The 23,407-nt window shown below is 36.4% G+C and overlaps 1 protein-coding gene and 1 long non-coding RNA gene across 5 annotated transcripts; one reads left to right on the top strand and one right to left on the bottom strand.

Moving 5' to 3' along the window:
* Positions 1-44: 44 nt before the first annotated feature.
* Positions 45-22,146, top strand: LOC126762290 (uncharacterized). Of its 4 annotated transcripts, none has more exons than XM_050478959.1 (3): positions 45-233; positions 2,442-2,742; positions 19,054-22,146. In XM_050478959.1, the coding sequence occupies exons 1-3, from the start codon at positions 164-166 to the stop codon at positions 19,988-19,990; spliced, it is 1,308 nt and encodes a 435-aa protein (XP_050334916.1). In that variant the 5' UTR covers positions 45-163; the 3' UTR covers positions 19,991-22,146. The 4 variants fall into 4 exon arrangements, with proteins under 4 accessions (XP_050334916.1, XP_050334914.1, XP_050334917.1 ...); XM_050478960.1 differs by lacking the exon at positions 45-233 and adding an exon at positions 919-1,288; XM_050478958.1 differs by lacking the exon at positions 45-233 and adding an exon at positions 920-1,940.
* LOC126762399 (uncharacterized) lies at positions 6,308-7,246 on the bottom strand. Its single transcript, XR_007667457.1, has 3 exons — positions 7,220-7,246; positions 7,077-7,149; positions 6,308-6,387 (listed from the first exon to the last, which is right to left on the bottom strand). It is a non-coding gene; the product is annotated as an uncharacterized LOC126762399 (long non-coding RNA).
* Positions 22,147-23,407: the final 1,261 nt, after the last annotated feature.

The following is a 23,407-nucleotide window of genomic DNA, read 5'->3' as shown; positions in this document are numbered from 1 at the left end:
ACGAGCCAGCCAGCCAGCCAGCCAAGCCAGCAAGGCAGCTAAGAAATCAGTCAGCCAACGGAACTAGTGAGCCGAGTCGACGCCGTTATAGTGTGCAAAAACCAGAGCAGGCAATAAGGTGCTGAAATCGTATACGAATTGAATTGCGAGTATAACGAGCAAGATGGAACATCGCAAAAGGCGAGCCGCTGTAAGGCGACGACAGCAGCAACAACAGCGAACGCGAAGAAAATGTAAACAGGCAACACAAAAGCGATCTAGAGCCGTGTTATTTGATTGTGTTGGTAACAATTTTCGCGGTGCTATCTTTGGCCGTTTTTTTGTTTTTGGTGCTTGTATAACGTTTTTGCTATGTTTGTGTTTGTGAGCGTGAGCGTGAACGGCACTGCGACGGACGTGCACTATCGGCTGTTGTCGTGTCGGTGTACCGCGCTGCAAAGCTACGCTCTGCTGTAGATTTGCGACTTACCCAAGTCTTTCGGTCTTTGGAGACTTGACCATGATTCATTCTATTCTCCTCTGCTTGCTCCTTGGCAAATAAAGTCGAACGTTGAGTAGCGCAGCGCAAGGGAAATTAACTGCTAACAAAGATGGGGGTTTTCCGACGTCGCGAGGTCACTGCGAACGAAATTCTTTTTCTTTGTGTGCATAGAAATATACATATTTATACTTATGTATGTACAAATATATAAAGGTATGTACGCATGCATGTGCAAGCGCCGAGTATTTTTCTACGAATGTACGAGTGTGTGCGTATTTGGTGAGCGATCGTTTATGGCTGACTGGCTGGCCGTATGCTTATCCGCATGCCCTCTCTTTCTGCTCCTTGTTTTTGCTATTGCTATTATGGGTTCTTCTCTGTGCGACTTGGGATCGACTGCTGCTTCGGTTTGAAGCGTGATTTGTTGTTATTACAATGACGATTGTCGCGCTCAGCCCTAATATTCAGTGTATTAAACGAATGCGCCTGATGTTATTGTAGTTGTAATTCTCATATATCGCAAACATTTGGTTAGCATTGCTGTTGTATTTATTGTAGTCGACGCGCTGATTTTGGCTTTGACGTTGTCGTAGCCGTAGCCGCAGCCGCAGCCGCAGCCTCGGCTTGGGCTCGGGTGGATGGTTGGTTTATTAGTGTTTTGACTGGATTTTATTAGTTGGTTTTTAAACTTGGTCGTGAGAGGGTAGTGAAAAGTGAAAATCGGACAATATAAACAGAACAGTTGGAACGCATAAAGAAAGCAGCAACCCAGCAAATAAGAAAGCATTGAACTGCGCAGCGTGAAAAGTGAGTGAATGAGGAAGAATTTGTGAGACAGACGTTGAAGTGGAGTGGGGTAACAATTGAAAGTGCGTAGACAATTACTTGGAGTGGTCCAAAAAAAAAAGTTAACTGAGTTTATAAGAAAAAAACTTAAACTGTTGAACAGTGCACTACACTTGTGCGCCAACTTACAAAAAGTGAAATATTTCGTGAAAAACTTTGTGAATGGATGCGCTAAGAGCTAGCATCGCTTTTGCTAATCCACTGGACGCATACTCAGCTAACAGCGCTACAAATACAAGAACGCCCAAAAAGTTGAACACTTCGGAATCCTCATTGCGATCGTCGCCAGGTTCCTCACCAAGTACTTCACCGAAAGCTGTGGCTACAGCAGCAAACATTGCGCCGCCTTCGCCTGCACACTCTTCAGGCGCTTCGTCGTGCTCTTCGCGGTCCAGACTGCGCGTAGCAACCCCCGACTCGGATACGCCTGGCGCTGGTGCTGGTGGTGGTGAAATGAGTGTGAGTGGTGGAAGTCAACTTGGCGCAGCGTTGGATATGAAGACGAAGGGCTCAGCAGTTACCTCTGTGGCTGCCGTCACCGCCGCCGCCGCCGTTAAGCTATTGCATGCGGGGGCGCCAACTTCTCAGATGCAGTCGCAGAAAATCAAAAAATGTGCGTTTAATAAACAAAATAAACCTTTTACTGAAATTGTAGATGTAAATATAAAATTTTCGAAAATTACTCGAGGCACAGCACGAGCTGTCGATGCTGCCGAAAACAATAACAACAACCATGATAAAAATAATAGCAATTTGACGGCAATTGTTGATAGTAACTTTGTGGAGCAAAATCTTTTGTCAACAACGACGATGTCTGCCCCGAAGTTACTACGAAGTTGTCGCAGCAAAAGTAGTCCTAGACTGCAGCAACTCTATCAACAACAACAACAGCTGCAACGACAACAAAAATCTATGTCATTGCAGCGGCAACAACAACTAGAAAAACATACCAAATGTTACGTACAGAAACCGAAAAACCAAAAGTATTTCAAAAAGAAATTTAGACTTGAACAAGAACGCCAATTTGCTGAAGCTGAACAGCTACAACAACAGCAACAGCAACTTTATTCGTCGACAAAAGAAAATTTTTTACTTACCCTCGATTTACTTGCAGTGGTTCGCCGTAATGCCTCCGACAAGTTGCGCCTCATCCAAATGGTTCATGACAATCCGATACTTTGGGATTCGCGTCTGCCCAATTTTAAGGGCGCCGAAGAAGAGAAGAATCGCGCTTGGGAAATGATTGGCAAGGAGTTCAATGCGCCGGGGCGGCGAGTGGCGCGCGCCTTTAAATCTCTGCGTGAATCGTATCGACGCGAGTTGGCGCATGTCAAATTAATGGGCAACGGTTTTAAGCCAAAATGGAGTCTCTATGAAGCAATGGATTTCTTGCGCGATGTCATCAGAGAGAGAAAGTGAGTATATAAATTAAATATTTACATAAAAGAGTAAATATGTTTCAATATAAGAGAGCAAATGTGTGCCATACGCACTATGGGGAAGAAAAAGTGACTCAACGCAAATTTAGTATTGAAGTTGTTAAGCGTCTTTTAAATGTAAACAACTACACCACAAATTATTGACTCACTTTTAGCGATGAAGGTTGTTAGCGAATATCCTAGAAGGTACCTAAATCATTTGATGTAAATTTTCGTGATTTTATTTCCCATTGTTGCTTTCATATAACATTCTAACAAGAAATATGACGCCCCAATACAGTGCCTCCATGTTGTTACTCTCAACTCTTAGTAAAGGTGGGACTGGCAAAGAACTAGTAGGATAGAGTTTGGTTCAATACAATCAACGGGCTGAGTACCGTCAACTCCACTAAAATCTACAAAACAATGTGGGTAATGTTTTATGCTCCTGCAACAAACTGTAAACAATTAAGGAACATATGACTTTATACTCCTTCTGAGTTCATGTTATAACAAATCTCGCTCATCCTCGTTGTGTTTACGCCAACACCCAGGATTTGTTAAGTGCCAAAGCATATTTTTGACATATGTACATATACAAGGTGCGTTCCAAAGTAAACTTTTTGAATCTAGCGCCCCGTGGCATCAAAATCTGTGATCACCGGAAATTCCATCGAAACTGTGCGTGAATTCATCAAAAAATCATTCTTGAAATTCATGGAAATGGAATTGAACATCTCTAACATGTCTTGAACATATTGCATTTTTTAGTGTTTTGGAGCGTTTGGTGCGCCGTATTCGATGTGTTCGACCCAAATATCGCGAAGATGAAAGTTGGCGTTTGTTGCACGATAATGCGTCGTCTCATTGATCGAAGCTTGTGACCGATAATTCCACCAAAAATCACATTTTAAACATTAATCACTCCCCATATTCACCTGATATGGCACCGTGCGACTTCTTCCTTTTCAGAAAAAAGAATTTTCTCTCATGAAAGGAAAGCGATATGCAGACGTAGAGGCCATTCAAAAGGCCAACGAGCTAAAACACTTGTTCGACATGCTTTTGGACCGGTCAAAAAGCTATATTAAAGCAGAAGGAGACAATTTTGAATAAAATAAATAGATTTTGCCGAAAAAACCATTTGTTATGTTTTTTTAAAGTCCTGTTTATTTTGGAACGCACCTTGTATGTCCTAACATGAGAATGGGGGTCGTTTGAAAGGTCGTCGGTATGAAAGAGTTCGGAGTTCTGTTCTAAACGGGTTTCTAAGTTTATCACTACATCTACAAAATCCGCATTTATTAACGGTCATCCACATTTACAAAAATTCGCACTATGGTATATAAAGCAGATAGTCGGTTTCGTTCTTAATAGCCTTGAAGATGTTTTTGTACTTCAGGTTCACTGTATGAGAATGTCTGCATTACATTCGTGGCTAACTTTGAGTCCGATGGCTTTTAGGTGCTCTTAATGATTATTGGAACCAACCCCAAATCGGAAGTAATTTCCTTCTGAGAAGAACTAAATAACAGCTCTCTCTCTCTCTCATGTCCGGTGTACTTGCTAGGTTTTATGCGACCTCCGTGCGTTTACAGTTAGTTGTGTCTCTCTGCCTTTCTTTCCGTGAGCTTTTGATATTTTAAACAGGTTGTTAGAGGAATCCTGTCTCTATGCGATAAACTAAAGCCTCTATGGAAAACTTACCTACAGCTCTCACTTGCGGAGCATCTCGACATGCAATTTAAGATTGGTAAAAATCTGTATTGGTTGCAATATTGCTGAAACATTTTCTATATCAGCTCGAACCTACCTACCCAACGCCATTTCGAGAATGATTATTTCATGATATTAAATCCCCACACAAGAACATGGGCAACCTTAATGGCAACGCATTAGACAGATCGTTAGCAATATACATTGCTTGTGGAGATGCGGGGTTATGTTCTGAATGTTGGTCGGTTTGACCGCCTTGCCTTCGGCACTCATTCCGTTTACTTCCTTATTACCTTGCGTTGAATTTGTAAAGATATGTCAACAAGGAATAATCGTCTCCAAAATTAATATGATCATAGTATGGTAGGTCATAAAGTCGGTGTACCAATTTTTTTTTTATTTTTATGAAAATTATTTTCAGAAAAACTAAAACAAAATTGACGGTTTGCCAACTCGCTGACACGACTATGGTAAAAGTTGGGAGTAAAAATTATTAAATAACAAATATGGTTGTATACAAAATATAGGATATTAAGAAAATTGCTTTATTATATGCAAACTGTTTTAAGTTATGATTGTTTGTGTTACAACATTATGAAATTCTTAGCCTGAAACTCAATATTTGCGGGCCGTATAAATATACTATTCTTGAAGCCCACACAAACAAACTCACGAACTATTTTCTCGGCAATCAGCATCATGAGGCCATTACGGCAATGAATCTGTCACGACAAAAGAACAATCTACCCCCGCAACTAACTATATGCATATACGTACGTACTCACATCTATGTACATATGTTCATATATGTATGTATGTATATGAGTATATCTCTCAATTGAGGCATAAAAAATATGAAATCAAAGCTCAGAGCAACTCCACAAGTAGCAATCACAAAGTAGAGCAAACTTGGCTCACATAGCACGCAAGATATATGAAAATAATCGAGCTTATAATATATACTTACATGTACATATGTATAATTACTTGTATGTGTTGGCAAGCACACATATACATATAAGATTTGTGTATACATATGTGGTGCTTATAAAATTCTTATGTTGCTTGATTACGTTGGCAGCGACGTGCAACAACATGCGACATCTTAAAAACAACAACGAATGATAATAAAATTAAAATATCAAGCAATTTTTTAATAAAAGCAAATTTTATGAACATTCGCGCTTATGTCGCGCGAGACGGCCCAAGTTGGAAGTATCGTTGTCAATGGAATGTGGACCAATTATGACGCGGTGCGATCCTATGTTGCTGAAATCTAAATAGCCCATATTCACATAATACATAAGTATGTATGTACATATATGTATGTATACGAGTATGTACCCTGCCAACCATGAGCGGTTAAAAAACCAGTGAAACAGTAGGTAGTAAAGTAGTAAAAATATGGGTAGATTGCCATAGGGCGCTTGAAGATTCTACCTACTTTTCCCCTACATCCTACATCTATCTCTGTTGCGCTCATTTAGCAGTGTCAGATAAAAAAGTATATCTGTCCTGCTCTAATATCCCCAATCGACGGCTGATACAGGATTGCATTTTTTGATTCTTACTTTTAAAATTTCAATTTTTATTTTATTTAATTTTTTACATATTTACATTATTATTTTTTTTTATAATTTATATAAATAAATTTATTATAATTTATATAAATAAAAATATATTCGATTTAAAAAAATAATTAATATCTGAAAAAAGATTGAAACAAAATAAAGGTATAATTAATACCTGAAAATAAATAATAATTACATAGAGTTAGTAATATCTAAAAGAAAAGATTGATATTATCTGGAAAAATAAAATATATTAAATACAAATAGAATTTACTCTCAAAGCAAAGATTAATTAAATAATAATAGTGATAAAATCTGAAAAGAAAGAATAATTAAATAAAAATAATAATAACATCTGAAAGAAAAGATAAAGATTATTTGATCATTTAAAATATAAAACAATCATTTGTTTTCACATATATTGGATTGTGCAGCCCGCCTTAAACGCATAAAATACATACTTATGTACATATGTAATTATTTATTTTTGCGTATTATATTGGACTGCGCAATTCAATTTCAAACAACACACACTTTTTTACCCTGAACAGGGTATATTAAGTTTGTCCGATGTTTGTAACACCCAGAAAGAAGCGTCGGAGACCCTATAAAGTATATATATAAATGATCAGTATGTTGAGCTGAGTCGATTTAACCATGTCGAACTATATACGAACTAGTCCCTCAGTTTTTAAAATATCCTTTTGAAATTTTGCAAACGTCATTTTCAAGAAGCTGCTCATTTGTCGCAACGGCCGATATTGGACCACTTTAACATATAGCTGCCATACAAACCGAACGATCGGAATCCAGTTCTTGTATGGAAAACTTTCACATTTGACAATGTATCTTCACCAAATTTGGTATAGATTATTTTCTAAGGCAATAATGTAATCTCCGAAGAAATTGTTCAGATCGGATTACTATAGCATATAGATTTCATACAAACTGAACACATAGTTACTAAAAGAAATGCACCTGTGAAGGGTATATTAGCTTCGGTGCAGCCGAAGTTAACGTTTTTTCTTGTTTTCACATACTTACTTAACAATTGATATTTGCTGCTTCTGATGATATTGCTGCTGCTGCTATTTCCAATTCGTTCTGATTTCCAATGCTATAAAAACAAATGAAGTAATTATTTGCAAATTATTAAAGAAAAAATCACGTAAAATTCATTTACTTACCTTCTTGTTGTACGAGCCTCCTTTACGATGGTACGATCACAAATGACATGCGTCTTTCAATCGAAAACAATTATGTTTTCTCCTTCGCACTCCTTCAAATAAATCAAGAAATAAAAGAAACTTTTTTTCATCGCATTTAGGTAAACAAAAAATAACCCGAAAATAGTTGTATTGAAATATTTGACAAAAGTGGGTAGCCGTGGCTGGCAAGGTATACATATATACATATGCCTCATAATTGTTTTTGTAGGTGTGATGCATTTGTTTTGGTTACAGCGAATATGTGGTTTTGCAGCAAACGCTCGTTGAGTGCGATTGACGACTCCCAAATCGTTGTGCTACAATTCTTTGATCACTAACGTTCGGAAATCATTCTAGCATATGATGCGTGAAAAGTGGCGGTTTTATGGTCTACAAGCGTACCAATGGTGGCAACATCAACCCTTTGTCTCTCGATATTTCTTGTATTGGTTTTATCGCTCTTGATCACTGATCGCTGTTTCTCAAATGCTTTTGATATCTCTAAGCCAGTATATACATACATAGTTGCATATTTAACGCTTAACGGTTCTGTATCTTCATGGCTTTTGTGCGACACAAGTTTCAGCTCATTTGTTTGTGAAATCGTTATTGGATCGCATCGCATACCCAAGATTGATGTACACACAGAATTTACAGAGGTTGCTTAGAAATAACTAAGATCATATAGCCTTGACGGTAGCGTTAATCCGGATTAACTGTGCACTTAATCAGATCCAAATTTGTAGGTGACAGACGGCAGCTATGCGAGTTTGAAACTCTCGTAAACAGCTGATTGTCAATTTTATATTTTTTTCCATGAAAATGGATAGAAGATAAACATTTTCGGTTGTTAGCCGACCAATTTTTACAAAAACATATCAACACGTTAATTTTAAAACTGCATCATAACATAACATCATTACATAAAACTTCTTGTTTTATTATTGAAAATTTGAAAAAAAAAAAACAGCTGTCGGTGTTGCTTGTTTTTCACTCGCAATAGATTAAAATTGGCCATTTTTAACAATGATTGCCAATGAAAATGCAGCTAACTCTCTAAAATTTTGAGGATTAAATGGGAGTTAGCAACGGGGTTATCTTCAATAACTCCTGAACAAATCCGGATTAATGCTGCCGTCTGTCAATGCTTGCTTTGCACTCGGGAGCCTTTTCCCGCGGCGCACCAGCAAGCGTAGCGTATTTGGAGAATTTCTTACCTCTAACTTAATATCTAACCTAAAATGATTACACACATATAATAACACATTAGACTTTTACTCTTTGTAATTTTGAATTGTATGGTATTTGAGATAACAACTGCCAGATGCAAGGGTCACAATAATATGTTGTTTAGCTGTTTAGTCGAGGCTCGGTCGTGCGGCTGGTGGAAATCTCCAGTCAATTGCTTGATTAATATCTTCAAATATCTTAAGTGATTAAGCGGTCTTATATAAAATATATAATATATAAACAAATCTCAAAACTCCCAAAAAACAGTTAACGCCACCATTTTCTTAGGAAACAGTAAATAAAAATATTAACGTAGTAGATCTTTAAGTGAGCATTCAACTAAATTTCATTGCTATTTTTTGATTTTTAAACCCAGTAGAAAACTTTCCCTTTCACAAATTTACTACTTCAGTATTGCAACAACTTCGTCTCGGTACTACTTACCTATGTGTAGAGTACATTTGACAGAAAAATTCCTTGAATTGTGACTTTGATGTACGAATAAAGACACAAATAAACAGTTTCTAAGCAAAACTTTTTATACCCTGAACAGGGTATATTAAGTTTGTCACGAAGTTTGTAATACCCAGAAGGAAGTGTCGGAGACCCTATAAAGTGTATATAGAAATGATCAGTATGTTGAGCTGAGTCGATTTAACCATGTCCGTCTATTGGTTTGTCCGTCAGTCTGTCCGTCTGTGTATATACGAACTAGTCCCTCAGTTTTTAAGATATCGTTTTGAAATTTTGCAAACGTCATTTTCTTTTCAAGAAGCTGCTCGTTTCCCGCAACGGCCGATATTGGACCACTTTAACATATAGCTGCCATACAAACCGAACGATCGGAATCCAGTTCTTGTATGGAAAACTTTCACATTTGACAATGTATCTTCACAAAAGTTGGCAGAAGTTATTTTCTAAGATAATAATTTAATATACGAAGAAATTGTTCAGATCGGCTTACTATAGCATATAATTGCCATACAAACCGAACGATCGCAACCAAGGGTTTGTATGAAAAATTTTCGCATTTGACGTGGTATCTTCACGAAATTTGACATGGATTACTGCTTAAGGTAATAATATAATCTCCGAAAAAAATGTTCAGATCGGATTACTATAGCATATAGCTTCCATACAAACTGAACACATAGTTACTAAAAGAAATGCATCTGTGAAGGGTATATTAGCTTCGGTGCAGCCGAAGTTAACGTTTTTTTTCTTCTTTTCAGTCAGTTTGTGTGGCAATTTTATGTTAAAGTAGTGATGTACATATGTATACCCTGAATAATAATTCATGGCGAATTTCGTGAAGACATTAGTCAAATAAAGAGGTTTTTTATACAAAAACTTGATGATCGTTTAGTTTGTATGGCATATAAGTATATTCTGTAGTGGTCTGATATCGGAGGATTCGACAAGTGAGCAGCTTCTTTGAAAGAAAAGGATGAGTGAAGAATTTCAGAATGACATCTCAAAAACTGACATTGAACATTCGTAATGTGATTCAATTTAAACATTAGGTTAGGCATGACAAAACAAGTACAGTAGAGGCCCGCTAATTCGGATCAATTAAAACCGGTCCCTATCCGGAATATAAGTAAATCCGGGTTACCAAAGACATATCAGAACTATGTATTATGAAAAAATATTTATAAATTTCTGTTTGTTTATTATAACAAATAACACACATGTTCCAAAAAACAAAAAAAACTTAAACCAATAAAGCATAAAAGCGAATGTAGTGAATAATAAACATGTGATCCGGATTAGAGAATATGGATAGAGAATTTCGGTCCGGATTACAAGGGACATAATAGGAATTTTGAGTTTTTTTAACCCTCTCAAGATTACAGTGGAATCCGGATTAGGCCATGTCCAGATTAGCGCGCCTCAACTGTATACTGATATCATCAAAAACATGCAGCGAACACTCTTTAGAACAGTCAACTCAAGCTTATCAGCGTGCTAGCAATGTGTGTTCCGGATTCTGATAGCTATTATGATAGATAGATTGATAGATATACACGTATTTCAATATAAGTCTTAGTCAAAGCACTAATTTAGGACTTCTGAAATGCTAAATTAGCATTTCTGACTTTCTCGAAAAGTAAATTTTTATTGGTCCTATACTTACCAATTTGTGAACAAGCAAATTTTAGAAAAAAACTCATTCGCGTCAGCAATTCGTAAACAGTTAATCGCATGAGTACCTAGACGTAGAGTTCGCCGTTTCTCGAATTTCTACCTAGTATATTTTATTGGGGTATGTATTGAGTGTGAAATTTCACTTTCTGAATGAGCATTTGTCTGAAAATAATCTTTCTTTGATAAACATACGTTTCCAGGTATTCCCAGGAAGCACTTTAAAAACAGCTTAGGGTAATTTTGGTTCATTCGATTGAATCTGAAATAGCGGAAAGGGTAAGCTTAAGCATAAGCTTGCAGGCATTGAAAATTTATTTAGTTACTATGTCAACGTCTTTTCAAAGGTGGTGCGAATACTTCTTCAAGGTACTGTATATACGTAAACTTTAAAGTGTTTCGTTATACACGCACAATAACAATGATTGTACATAGAAATATGTATTTATACGTATGCATGTAAATGAGTTGACTTAATTTATACGTTCGATTCACTGATTTGTCGTTTTGTTCTGTTTGTGTTGTTGTTAGCCTTTTACGATCGCGTCAATGAAAGGTATGTGTTGGCTCGATGCTTTGCTCAATTCGTCAGTACAAGCAATCGCTCGAGCCATTTTTAACCCTGGCTCTTTTACTTAGCATGTCACTATACATACATACACATCCACGCGCACACGCCCATACATACGACAATACATAGTATGTATGTAAGTCTATTTCGCATGTATTTTAATTTCACTTTGCATTTCAGTCCACCATTCTGTGCGAGTGCTTTTATTCTATGTGAATGCGCGTTTATTATTGTTGTTTGAGTTGTTGCTGTTCATGTAGATATGTATTTGCCGTTTAATCGGCGTTTTTATTTCATGCTGCCACAGCGTTCATTTAAACTTGGTCCATTTTGATTGAATTGAAAAACGCATAACTGCCTCGGCGATGGCCCCAACAATACTCTACTTGAACTACGTCCATTACTTGCTTCGCCAACCGCTGATCGTGCCAGTCTTGAGTTCGCTTCGTGTGCTTTTGCCCTCACATCTGTCATGGGCATGTGTGTGTGCATGTACTTTGGGGTTTTCAAAGTTGATTGGAGACTTTATTGGCATCAGCGTAGAGGCGGTGACAATAACAAACCGCCGGGAATATCGGCTGAAAAGCATTTTATTCGAGAATGCCAAACACAATCAGGGGCTCACTACTCATCATATCAAGTATAACAACAACAAAAATAAAATTATGAAATTAAATTGCTGGTGAGTTTTATCAAGAGCCATTACGCCATTTCAGAGCCAGACTCGCGCTCGATCTGGCGTCAAAGCCTGATCGCGGCCAACCACTCGGCCGCCATATGTGCGCCGGGCTCTTTCGAGGCATCGTTATCAGCTTAAATACATAAATGGTCGTAAATGTGATGACACACAGATATAAATACACACACACATCCAAATGAATTTAAGCAAGTAAAGCGTTTGCTTTAGGGTGGCAACGGCTGAGGTGGCGCTGGTGTTGGGGTACTTTCATGCCAAGCCAACTGTAATGCACGAGCACTCGGCATCAGTTTGTTCAAATGCCTTAGCACACACGCAAGAGTATGTGTGTGTATGTATTTAGAGTGCCCGCTGTTCGCAATAAGCACAATACCGTCGGTTGTAGTACAGTCAATTAAGTTAGCTGCATGGCTGGAATGTTTTGCTACTTATTGTTGTTTTTAATCTCGTCTTCCTGTGGTACTTTTCCCATTTAGACATTTAAAGCGTATTTAAATCGATTTAATTTGCGCTTCGCGTGTGTATGTACATACATACATACATATGTAGATTATGTGAGCTCAAACTCATTGTATGAATGCTAGCGATCTCATGGAATTTTTCACCGTTAAGTAGCGGTTTAATTAGCGGTATGGTAGAATTTTCGTATTCGAACTGTACTAGAGGGCAATTCAGCTTTCCACCTAAGGCTTAAGCCCCTGTTCTGTGTACTTGTCTAATTCTACATCTTGCTAATTTGTCAATATTGACAATTTATCAAAGTTTTTCTGCGCTGTGTCGCATTTGAAAAGCTCTTTTCTTGATAAATTGATTATTGATTCATTGAGCGATAATACTTTTTTGGAAATTTTTCATTGAGGAACTGGTCCCAAATGACAACAAGAAAACTGCAAGAAACTGCTTGGCAGCTTTAAACTTCTGTGGATACGACACATTTTGGGTAGTGAAGGCAACAACAAACAAGCAGAAATCGGCTGTTTCTGTTTACAAAATTTAGTTCACCACACGTGTTGAGAAAAGCCGTGAGTTTTGAAGCTGTATACTTTATAAAGATTGCCACAGAATAACAAAAGCTTTTTACTTAACAAAAATTTTGATAATTTGTCAAGTGTGCAGAATATAGGGGTTAGTCCAACAGTTTCACATATTGTGGAGAGGAATAAGTCTCCTCGTTGTTTTGACTTTCTATGCGAAAGTATATTCATATATATATTCATAAGATACTTTAAAACAACCGAACATTGTGTAAATAGCAGATTTTTATGTACATATGTCAAATCATTGTGAGTTCTGAACAGTCTATGGATGAAAATCGTGTTTTCTAATCAAAAGTAAATAAGAAACAATATTTTAAATAATAGACTGAAGACTTCGGTATTCACTTAAACTTCACATTCTCTAAACGCAATACCGTTATCATAATATTTGACTTTTCTTCCTGTGTCGTATAAAATATGCATTAAATGCTAAGCTCAACAGCAGTTTAGTACAAAACATTTTTCACCACCGCATAAAACTCATTTCCGGTTGCATCCATTAACTATTTTCGAGACCTACATAAATTAGGTAATCCGAATTGCGTTGCCTAGCTTTGTGACACAAATGCGGCAGTTACATACATATGTATAAATGCCTTAGCATTCTTCAAAAACAACAGAATTCTATTTCCAAACGTGCATTAGAATAGTTTCTGCAGATTTGCTACACAATTCGTAATATAAAAAAAAGCGAGCAGTTGGCAGAGAGTAAAAAGTGTCGCCGGAAATATGTTGCGTTGATAACATGGCAGAAACAGCAGCAAGAGCAGAGTGCCAAATAACAAAGGCAAGAACAAGAATCTTAAAAAATCGTACACATAAATATATAGAAACGTCGGAAAGCGTCCGTCCAACCGCACTTACGAAGTACACACACTTTCGTCAACACATCTACAAGGGCATTTACTCGCACTTCACAAAAATGTATGTATGTAGATAAAAAAATTAGTTTAAGCAGGGTCGATTTATGACTCCGCAATCAGGCGATAAAGCATACTCTGAAGATATAAAATAAGAATAATTTCGAATACCTTTCAATTAGGGTTCCGATTGACACGATTTTATTGGTTTGATTTTGAGTTTGAGGAGCCAAAATGATCATAGTATAAAGGAAATCCGATCTTAGATCTTTTGGTAATGAAAAATACAAATACATACATACATATATTGTAAACAAGCCTAATCTCGGTCTAAGAGAAGTTAGAGGATATATTCAGATGCTGCTTGTGTGGTTGTACATTTGAACCGATTGATCGAAATGATTATTTAGTTTTGAGTTATTGCTGAGATTTGTCAGTAAAAAGTTCTTCTTTATTAGCGTAGACACCACTTATGCGGTTATAGCCGAGTTTACAACAGCGCGACTCCTTTTCCCTGTTTGGCGCCAATTGGAGATTCCAATTGTAGCCAGGTCCTTCTCTAGCTAGTCTTTTTAACGGAGTGAAAATCTTTTCATTGTTTTTTTTACGTGCCGGGTCCAAAGAGTTAGTTAGGATATGAATATAACAATTATCGATTAGTAAATTATCTCTATTCAAACACGGCGGCGAAGAACTAATAGGGAGCATGCATCAGCTTCTTTGTAAAATATGGTCGGACGAAAGCATGCCCAACGATTGGAATTTAAGTGTGCTATGCCCAATCCATAAAAAAGGAGACCCCACAATCTGCGCCAACTACCGTGGGATTAGCCTCCTCAACATCGCATATAAGGTTCTATCGAGCGTATTGTTAAGATTAAAGCCCAAACAAACTGATTGGACCTTAAGTGTGGCTTTGGAAAATCAACAACCGACCAGATATTCACCATGCGCCAAATCTTGGAAAAGACCCGTGAAAGGAGAATCGACACACACCACCTCTTTGTCGATTTCAAAGCTGCTTTCGACAGCACGAAAAGGAGCTGCCTTTATGCCGCGATGTCTGAATTTGGTATCCCCGCAAAACTAATACGGCTGTGTAAACTGACGTTGAACAACACGAAAAGCTCCGTCAGGATCGGGAAGGACCTCTCCCCTATCGTGCGACGAGCTGCAGAACTAAACAGAGAAGGTACCATCTTCTATAAGAGTGTACAGCTGTTGGCGTATGCCGACGATATTGATATCATCGGCCTCAACACCCGCGCCGTTAGTTCTGCTTTCTCTAGGCTGGACAAGGAAGCACAGAAAATGGGTCTGGTAGTGAACGAGGGCAAAACGAAATATCTCCTGTCATCAAACAAACAGTCGTCGCACTCGCGTGGTGTCACTGTTGACAGTCATAACTTTGAAGTTGTAGATAATTTCGTCTATTTAGGAACTAGCATTAACACCACTAATAATGCCAGCCTGGAAATCCAACGCAGGATTGCTCTTGCCAACAGGTGCTACTTCGGACTGAGTAGGCAATTGAAAAGTAAAGTCCTCTCTCGACGAACAAAAGCTAAACTCTATAAGTCGCTCATAATTCCCGTCCTGCTATATGGTGCAGAGGCTTGGGCGATGACAGCAAAAGATGACTCGACGTTACGAGCTTTCGAGAGAAAAATTCTGCGAAAGATTTATGGTCCTTTGCGCATTGGCCACGGCGAATATCGCATCCGATGGAACGATGAGCTGTACGAGATATATGACGACATTGACATAGTTCAGCGAATTAAAAGACAGCGGCTACGCTGGCTAGGTCATGTTGTCCGGATGGATAAATACTCCAGCTCTGAAAGTATTCGACGCTGTACCCGCCGGGGAAGCAGAGGAAGAGGAAGACCTCCACTCTGTTGGAAGGACCAAGTGGAGAAGGACCTGGCTTCGCTTGGAATATCCAATTGGCGCCACGCAGCGAAAAGAAGAAACGACTGGCGCGCTGTTGTTAACTCGGCTATAATCGCGTAAGCGGTGTCTACGCCAATTAAGAAGAAGAAGAAATTATCTGATCGGAGAATCGTTGGCAAATGAAAACTTATATTGCTTAGAATTGCAATTACTCATTTGATACCGTTAAATCAAAAACAAGTTGTGAATGGACTTTGGAACTGTAATTAACTGGATTGAAGAACTAGATAGAACTATTCATCTCAAGGTGATCGAATTGTTTTTTCGTCATCATAGACTATTTCCAGACATTTTTCTTTAACTGAGTAATTTTTTTTTTTTTAGTATCGGAAAAACATCAACGAAACAAGCAAATCTTGCCTACTATGAACACTGGCAAAAGTTTCTTCTGCTGAGAAAAACCTCCTTAATGTATGTATATGTATACCTTTGTGTGTGTACATGTCTAAAGTGGTAAGGCGTTTCGCGTTTTTATCACTGCCCAGGCAGCCTTGCAGCGTGGTCCAGAACAGGCAGACCAAGCCAAGTTCGAAGAGATACTTGTGACGGACCGACAGTTCTTATTTGTGTATGTTTGTTGTGGTAACCGTATGCATGAATAGCTATGTATTTATATACATATATGTGTGTACGCCTCACACTACTAAAAATTTATGCGCATGCACACAAGTACATCACTCCACTTGAACGCTGTAAATACAAGGCGAGAGGGCGTGCGTCAGCGCGAGCAAAATGCCACTTGGCCGAGATTAAAAATTGACAATCCCGGCAGCAGCAGCAACGAATGAGCACAAGGAGAAGGGCGCAACATTTCCCTGTGTCGGAGAGTATAAAGGAAATGCTGTAAAAGAGCAACGATACAAAGCACAAAGATCAGGGTGAATTGTGGCACGACAGCTTACACAATTGACGGGAGAGTACGAGATTTAAACCTTAAAAAAAGTTCCAGCGTTACAATGTATGGCTAGAATTGTGTAAAACTATCTATCTAACTATCTTCGACCACTCATCCTGTTTTTAAATATCATTAAATTCCAAACTTTATGTATGTCAATATTTATATCAGAATAATTTATGCAACATTAATTTCGCAGTTAGTTTATGATATTTTGTTATCCCGAATTTTATGTTTCCAAAAACTTCGAGATCGAAAACCTTTTATTTCACTTTGCGTCCTTAGTAAACACAAGGACTTCAAGTTTAAAGTTCCAACTGATATTTCGGAATGAAAAACAAAACTATTTCGATTGTATTCTTCGTAAATACTTGACTGAATCGACTACAGCTACATGAATTGTACTTAACAATACGTTACTTTTGTGTTTTGAAATCACAACTTGCGCTCATTTATCAGTTATTACCACGAAATATACATATACATATATCTGTAGGTACGGATATACCGTTTTCTTGGTCTAAAAATAGCATAAAAATGCAGCTGTGGCAGAAGAAGGAAATTCAGTCAATATCAAAGGCAAACAGAGACGTCAACAGATAACGAACTTTAACACATGTACAACAACTGATTTGTATATATTTACATATTATACATACATATATGTTTGTACATACATATATATATACATATAGCCGTATGGCTGCTTGTGGATTCGTTTTTCAACACATGTTGTAGGACTAATGCCTGCCAGCACAGATCCTTGTATTCTGCCATTCTAACACGGTTTTCCTTGCCCAATCGATTTTCCTTAGAGGAATTTGAAGTTCACAAAAAAACATTTGTAATATGATATTTTTCCTCGACTACATACATACAAACATTCACTCCAAACATGTCATGCCTGGTTTTTAAGTGTTCCACCAAGTTCGAATTGAATATGCCCTGTAACGGCAGTTGAAAGAGGTAGTATTTGAAAATTTTCCTATTTTTAAGACCAATGCGCGAGTGACAAGCCAGTTTTGAAGACAGCTGATAGGAAATTTAAAGTCATAAACACATCTGTGAATCCATACATGTAAAATATATTTACTAATAAATAGAATAACATGCTGATATACGTATATTATATATATCTATAATAATTATTACATGGGCTTACCGCTATCTCGTGGGAATTTTCTAAACTTTTTGATAAAACTGAAGTTCCGTGGTTCTTGTGGTTTTCTAGACGCAATTGCATGTTAATACTTTCGAACTGCAATTATTTTTTTTTTCAAGTCAATGTAAATTCTTATCATTTGTGGTATGAGAACTGAGAACCAGGAATCCATGGGAACCAAAATATTTAAATGTATCTATACAAAAATTATATATATGTATATATCATCGAAAATTGCTTTATTGTTTTTAAAAATATTCTGCCTCTCTGTTTGAGGTGTCTCCGAAATATGGGTTCTGAACTTCCTCTTACTTTAGTTTTTCGCACCGGAATGAAAAGAAGCCAGGACTTTACGGTGGATGACTCGTCAAATCGATGTTTCAGTATATGTATGAGAGCTAGCATTGTCACGGTGAAGAGTGATCCGTCTTCGGTGGTTGGTTTTCCTGATTTCTTGAAAGATAACTGGAAAAATAATGGTTGTGTATCACTCAAAAGTTACTGATATGAGTTTTCCTAGTGGTATGGTTTCGACATGTTCAGTTTTTCCATGAGAAGAGACATTGCTTGGAATGCAGCTTATTTTGAAACACCCATTCAGTCGGCTGCCATTTTCTTTCGGACTCATACTCGTAAATCCACGATTCATCACCTTTCACGATGTTACAGACATGTTTCGAAGCACTGTTATCGTATTTTTTAATATTTGTCTCGACCAACCGACACAAGCATTTTTATGATCAGTTGACAAATTATTTGGAAGAGATGAATATTTTAAGTTACTGTAAACAACACAAATAGCGCTCGCTAGTATGTATAGCATCACAAATGTCGAACTTTATGATAAAGTTGTGAGTTGTTAGCTTACAACGATAGGGTTTTCCAATCCCGTAATATATATTGGTTGTTTTCCCTACCGCTGATTGAGATTTCAATGCACAGGATTGCTTCTTCGACAACCCAACTACTTACCAATTTTGATATATTCTATGGGCTATAAAGGTGCCATTGAAGTTTCTCAAGATATTTTACTAAGTTCGGTCAAAGTCTTACGTCTCCCATGACTTAAGTTTATTATAAACCCTTAAACATTTTATTAAGCTCTACACATACACATATACATATGTACATAGATATGTATAAATTTTATGGATACATATTACGTAGTTTAAGTGGACTCTCCAAAAATGAAATTTCTAATCTTTTTTCTCCCTTTCTTCTTTTTTTCCACTTTTCTCCCACATTTTCTTCACATCTTTGCAGAGGCGGTTCGCACGCAGCTGAACAGGCGGCCATTGGCCTTAATTTGAGCGCATTCTCGCAGCACTTAAATAATAATAACAACAACAAATCGGCACTGAAACTCAACGCATTGCACTCGTCTTTCAACGAGAGTGCACTGAATTTGTCGAAATGCGCACCGGGCCTGAATATGAGCCATGAAGACTACTATTACTATGTGAAATCGGAAATGGATCTGTCAGCAGCGCATGCGGGTAGCAACGGCATTGGTGGTGGTGGCAATGTAGCTGTGCCCATACATCCACTGCCGGCGCATCAAACACAGCAACAGCAGCAACAACAATCACACAGCGCTGCGCATGACAGCCGCGTTTCGTCCACGCGCAATGACAGCACCACGCAGCACAGCAACACTTTCGACGATCTTGACGCATCATCGGTACGCAGCGGCGACGAAGCCTCCATGCGTAATGCGGACATGAGCAATCAGGGTTCCGACGAGGTGGAGGAGCTGGAAGCCATAGATGCCGATTTTCCCTATCCCCTCATACTCGACGCCAATTCCCCGCGTTCCATGAGCGCAGCAGGCGGCAATGGCAACATTGGTGGCAATGCTGTTGGTTGCAGTGGCGCTTTGAAACGTAAACGACGTGACCTCAACGGTGACGGCATGGACGATGGTGCTGCGGATGACGAGGATGACTACGAGGGCCAGATGATGCAACAGCATCGTCATTTGCGCCAACAAAATGGCGGTATGGGCGGCGGTGGTGGCGGTGGCATGAATGGCTGTATGCTGGATATGCCGCCACCGCAGACGGTGCGTGAGGTGTTGAACTCCAAATTTTGCGGCTTCATTTCGGCGAAACTCAATAGCATGGAAGACACGGAGGCGGATAATTTAATGAACAAAATACTCATGTTGTTGGTGCAGACGCAAACGAGCGAAGTCAAATAGGCGCTGGAGTGTGATACAAGTATTGGGTAGCAGCGTGTAGCAAATGCGATGCCAACTGCTTTCCATAAATGTATGTGTGTGTGAGTATGCAGTTACTTTTACGGGAAACGTGGTGTCAGACATTTCTATAAGATATTTTTTCAAACAAGTATTGAAATTATTCAAAAGCCATATTTTTTAGTTTTATATATAAAAGTTAGCTCTCACATACAAGTATATTCTACTTTGCTGGATGTGGTTTTTTTGTAAAAATGTTGTATATTATTTAATAATGCTTCTAGGTTTAAGTTTATCCCGTTATTAGCACATTAGCTCTCTAATTAAATGCTCAAAATGAAGAAATTAAAAGCGATCGACATGCCTAACTTCGTCAGTGGGTTGAAATACAATTTGCTCAAAATGAAATTTGTGTTTATTATTTTATTCAAATAAATAAACTATATTAAATAATAATAATATGCTTAAGTTTATTATAATTTGTTCGAAACACTAAAGCAATTTCAAACTTATATCGAAATATTAGTTAAAGGTCTGAATAAATAAAATATTAAATTTTCAGTTCGTCTTCTTATTATTTATTTATTTTTAGAGAAATAGGAATATTTTATAATTTTTTAATATTTTACTTCTATTTTGAGTTCGGTTCGATTACTAATTCTCAAAATCTACCTGATCAAATGGTAATTGACAAATAAATAAATTTCGATTTTCAAACACTTTTGTAAACATCATCGATTTCATTATGATCTTTACTGAAAAAATTATGGTTCCTACCCCCTTTATCCGCAAAGAAGTCGAAAAATAAAACAAAATAGCAGATTTCATAAATTATTTATTGTTAAATAAAGCAACTATTGTAAGAAGCGATCAAAAATATAGTTTTAAATTAAAACTGTATCTGAATTTCAGTTCTTATTCTAGATATTTTAAAACTCAATGTCACACAAATTGTTTTCTTGAAATGATATTAAGACAATAATTTTTATCAATTAGTTACTCATTGTTTATTTAAAGATTTTAATATAAATTTCTTGGACTCATTTAAATTTCGTTTTCGATAATTTTTACTTTTTCAATTGGTAATATTTTTTTTAATTCACGGGCGAAATAGCGTACGGAGAACAATTATAGAAAAAATTATTTCTGAACAATAAGAAAATGTGGACAAAATACTAAAAAAGTAAATTATAAAACACATAACGAAACAGTAATATTAAAACAAAAACCAACTTAAAACAATAAAATTTTAAAAATTTAATGCTTTAAATTTTCAGAAAAAATTATAGTAGCTACAGTTTAAAACAAAAATCTGAATTATTAAAACTGAAATACAATTTAGTTTAATAAAAAGTAATTATGAAAAATTAACAAATTTAAACAACAACAATAAAAATGCTGTTTACAAAAATTAATAATTTGAAGTTGAGGTAAACATTTATAGTAATTATTTTTTCGAATAAGTCATTAAATCTGAAGCATTTATTTTTGTCAAAAATTATATTTATTATCATAACAAATGTGTATAAATAATTTTGCAGATTAACGAAATTGCAAGTTATACAAGTTTGAATATTTTTATAATCAAGAGATTTTCGAAATACCAAAAAGAAACTTAAAAGCATTTTTTAACTCATCAATTTACAAAATATTACAAAAAAACCCATATTCCTATACGAAAAGTTATATAATTTACAAAAGTAAAATATAAAAGTAAAGAATAAATGAAACAAAATTATTAAAATATGATATACAAACATGTAGCTTCATAATTCTAAGTTCCAATAACGTAACAAAAGCTATCTTTCAGAGAATGTTCATAGCATCTTAAAACAATAGAATGCTGAAAATATCAACTAAGTGTTTGAAAAGTAGAAAAGTTTAAAGTATTAGTTATAATGCTTAATTTTCTAATTAAAAAAATAAAAATCCTGTTAATATTACGGTTGTATTGAGCTTGCCATATATAATATTTACATAGTTTATTTATAAAAAAATCGTACACAAATTTACTTTGACTGTACTTTGAAACAGCGCTTGCGCCAAAGAGAGACTTCAGAAAATGTGAACTGCAATTCAATGTTGCACTGTTTTCTACAAAAATTGAGGTTTTGTATGCTCTAATGCCAAAAACTTGCCATACCAAATTGAACAACAAATTAATTAATATAATTACTCTTTAAAATTTGGAAACTGAAGTAACAGTTGATTAACATTGAAATTAATTTGTTTACAGTATAAAGACCTATAAGAAATCAACTCAGCTCTTACTGCAAATATTAATTGTTAAAATTGGCTCGAGTTAGGAGAGTCATTTTGTTTTTATCAACCTGCTTTCTCTTAGAATAAAAATTATTTTAATTAAACTAATTTGAGAACATAGCTTTCTAAACTATTAAAGACATAATTAAAACAAATCTTAATATATTTTCCAACTTTTTCATTAATTCCGAAAGGAAAAAAATCCGTAAGAGAACGAAATGTGAACGAAATTGTTAATGTCTACAATCGTAACCTTAGACATGAAAATATATGTATATGTATATGTAAGCCACTATAACATTAATTATAAACAAATGCCAAGTTAATTGCCATAACTATTCTAGAAAAACGACATATCAATACATTTAAAATATATTTTCTAAAATATCTAATTATGATAAAATAAAAGTTGAAATATTTTCTTTTCTAAGTTTTGTATGTTGAACAACTTTACACATAATACATATGTTATGTTATTAGTGTATAATCCCAGTAATCAAAAGTTGATAACTACTCATACATATAAGTGAAACTATTATTATATAATATGAAAATATATTAATTATTATACATTTTATAAATCTAAAAAGTGCTGTTTCTATATCTGGTGAATGTGAATATGCCACATGCGGTTTCCAACTCACTTCAGTTGAAATTTTGCAATCTGATCTAACAACAGCACAAGCCAAAAATGGAAAAGTTGAGTTAATACAGTTTTACAACTTTTTGATGAGTAAACAAATACTCTAATACCAAATCGCATATTGTTGTTAAAAATAGTCTTCTTGTCGTCTTTGACTATGTGACTGCTTATGAGACTGCAAAAGAAATAGTTTTTATTGAAAAGTGTTAGTATTCTGAAAGTTTAAATTAGTTTCCCACTTATTTTATAATGCAATGAAAACTTAAACGGACGCTGCATTAAGCGGACATCTCCATTAACAGTGCACGTTGGCCGCTCCTAACATTTTTTGGTGGTTATTAAGGATAATCTTTTAAGCGTACAACGATATTAACCGGATTGAAAGGCTGGTCTTGCCAGTGTCCGCTTATGGGCGAGTTTGCGGTATTTGTATACAGGTATCGATAGCAAGGCGGCGTTCTTGCGCCTATGTTATAAATCTTCTACACAGCTGACCTCCCAGTGATTAATTCGGA

This window comes from Bactrocera neohumeralis, chromosome 6, assembly GCF_024586455.1.
Source record: "Bactrocera neohumeralis isolate Rockhampton chromosome 6, APGP_CSIRO_Bneo_wtdbg2-racon-allhic-juicebox.fasta_v2, whole genome shotgun sequence".
Classification (NCBI taxonomy): domain Eukaryota; kingdom Metazoa; phylum Arthropoda; class Insecta; order Diptera; family Tephritidae; genus Bactrocera; species Bactrocera neohumeralis.
This window is presented reverse-complemented; position numbering and strand designations above follow the sequence as displayed.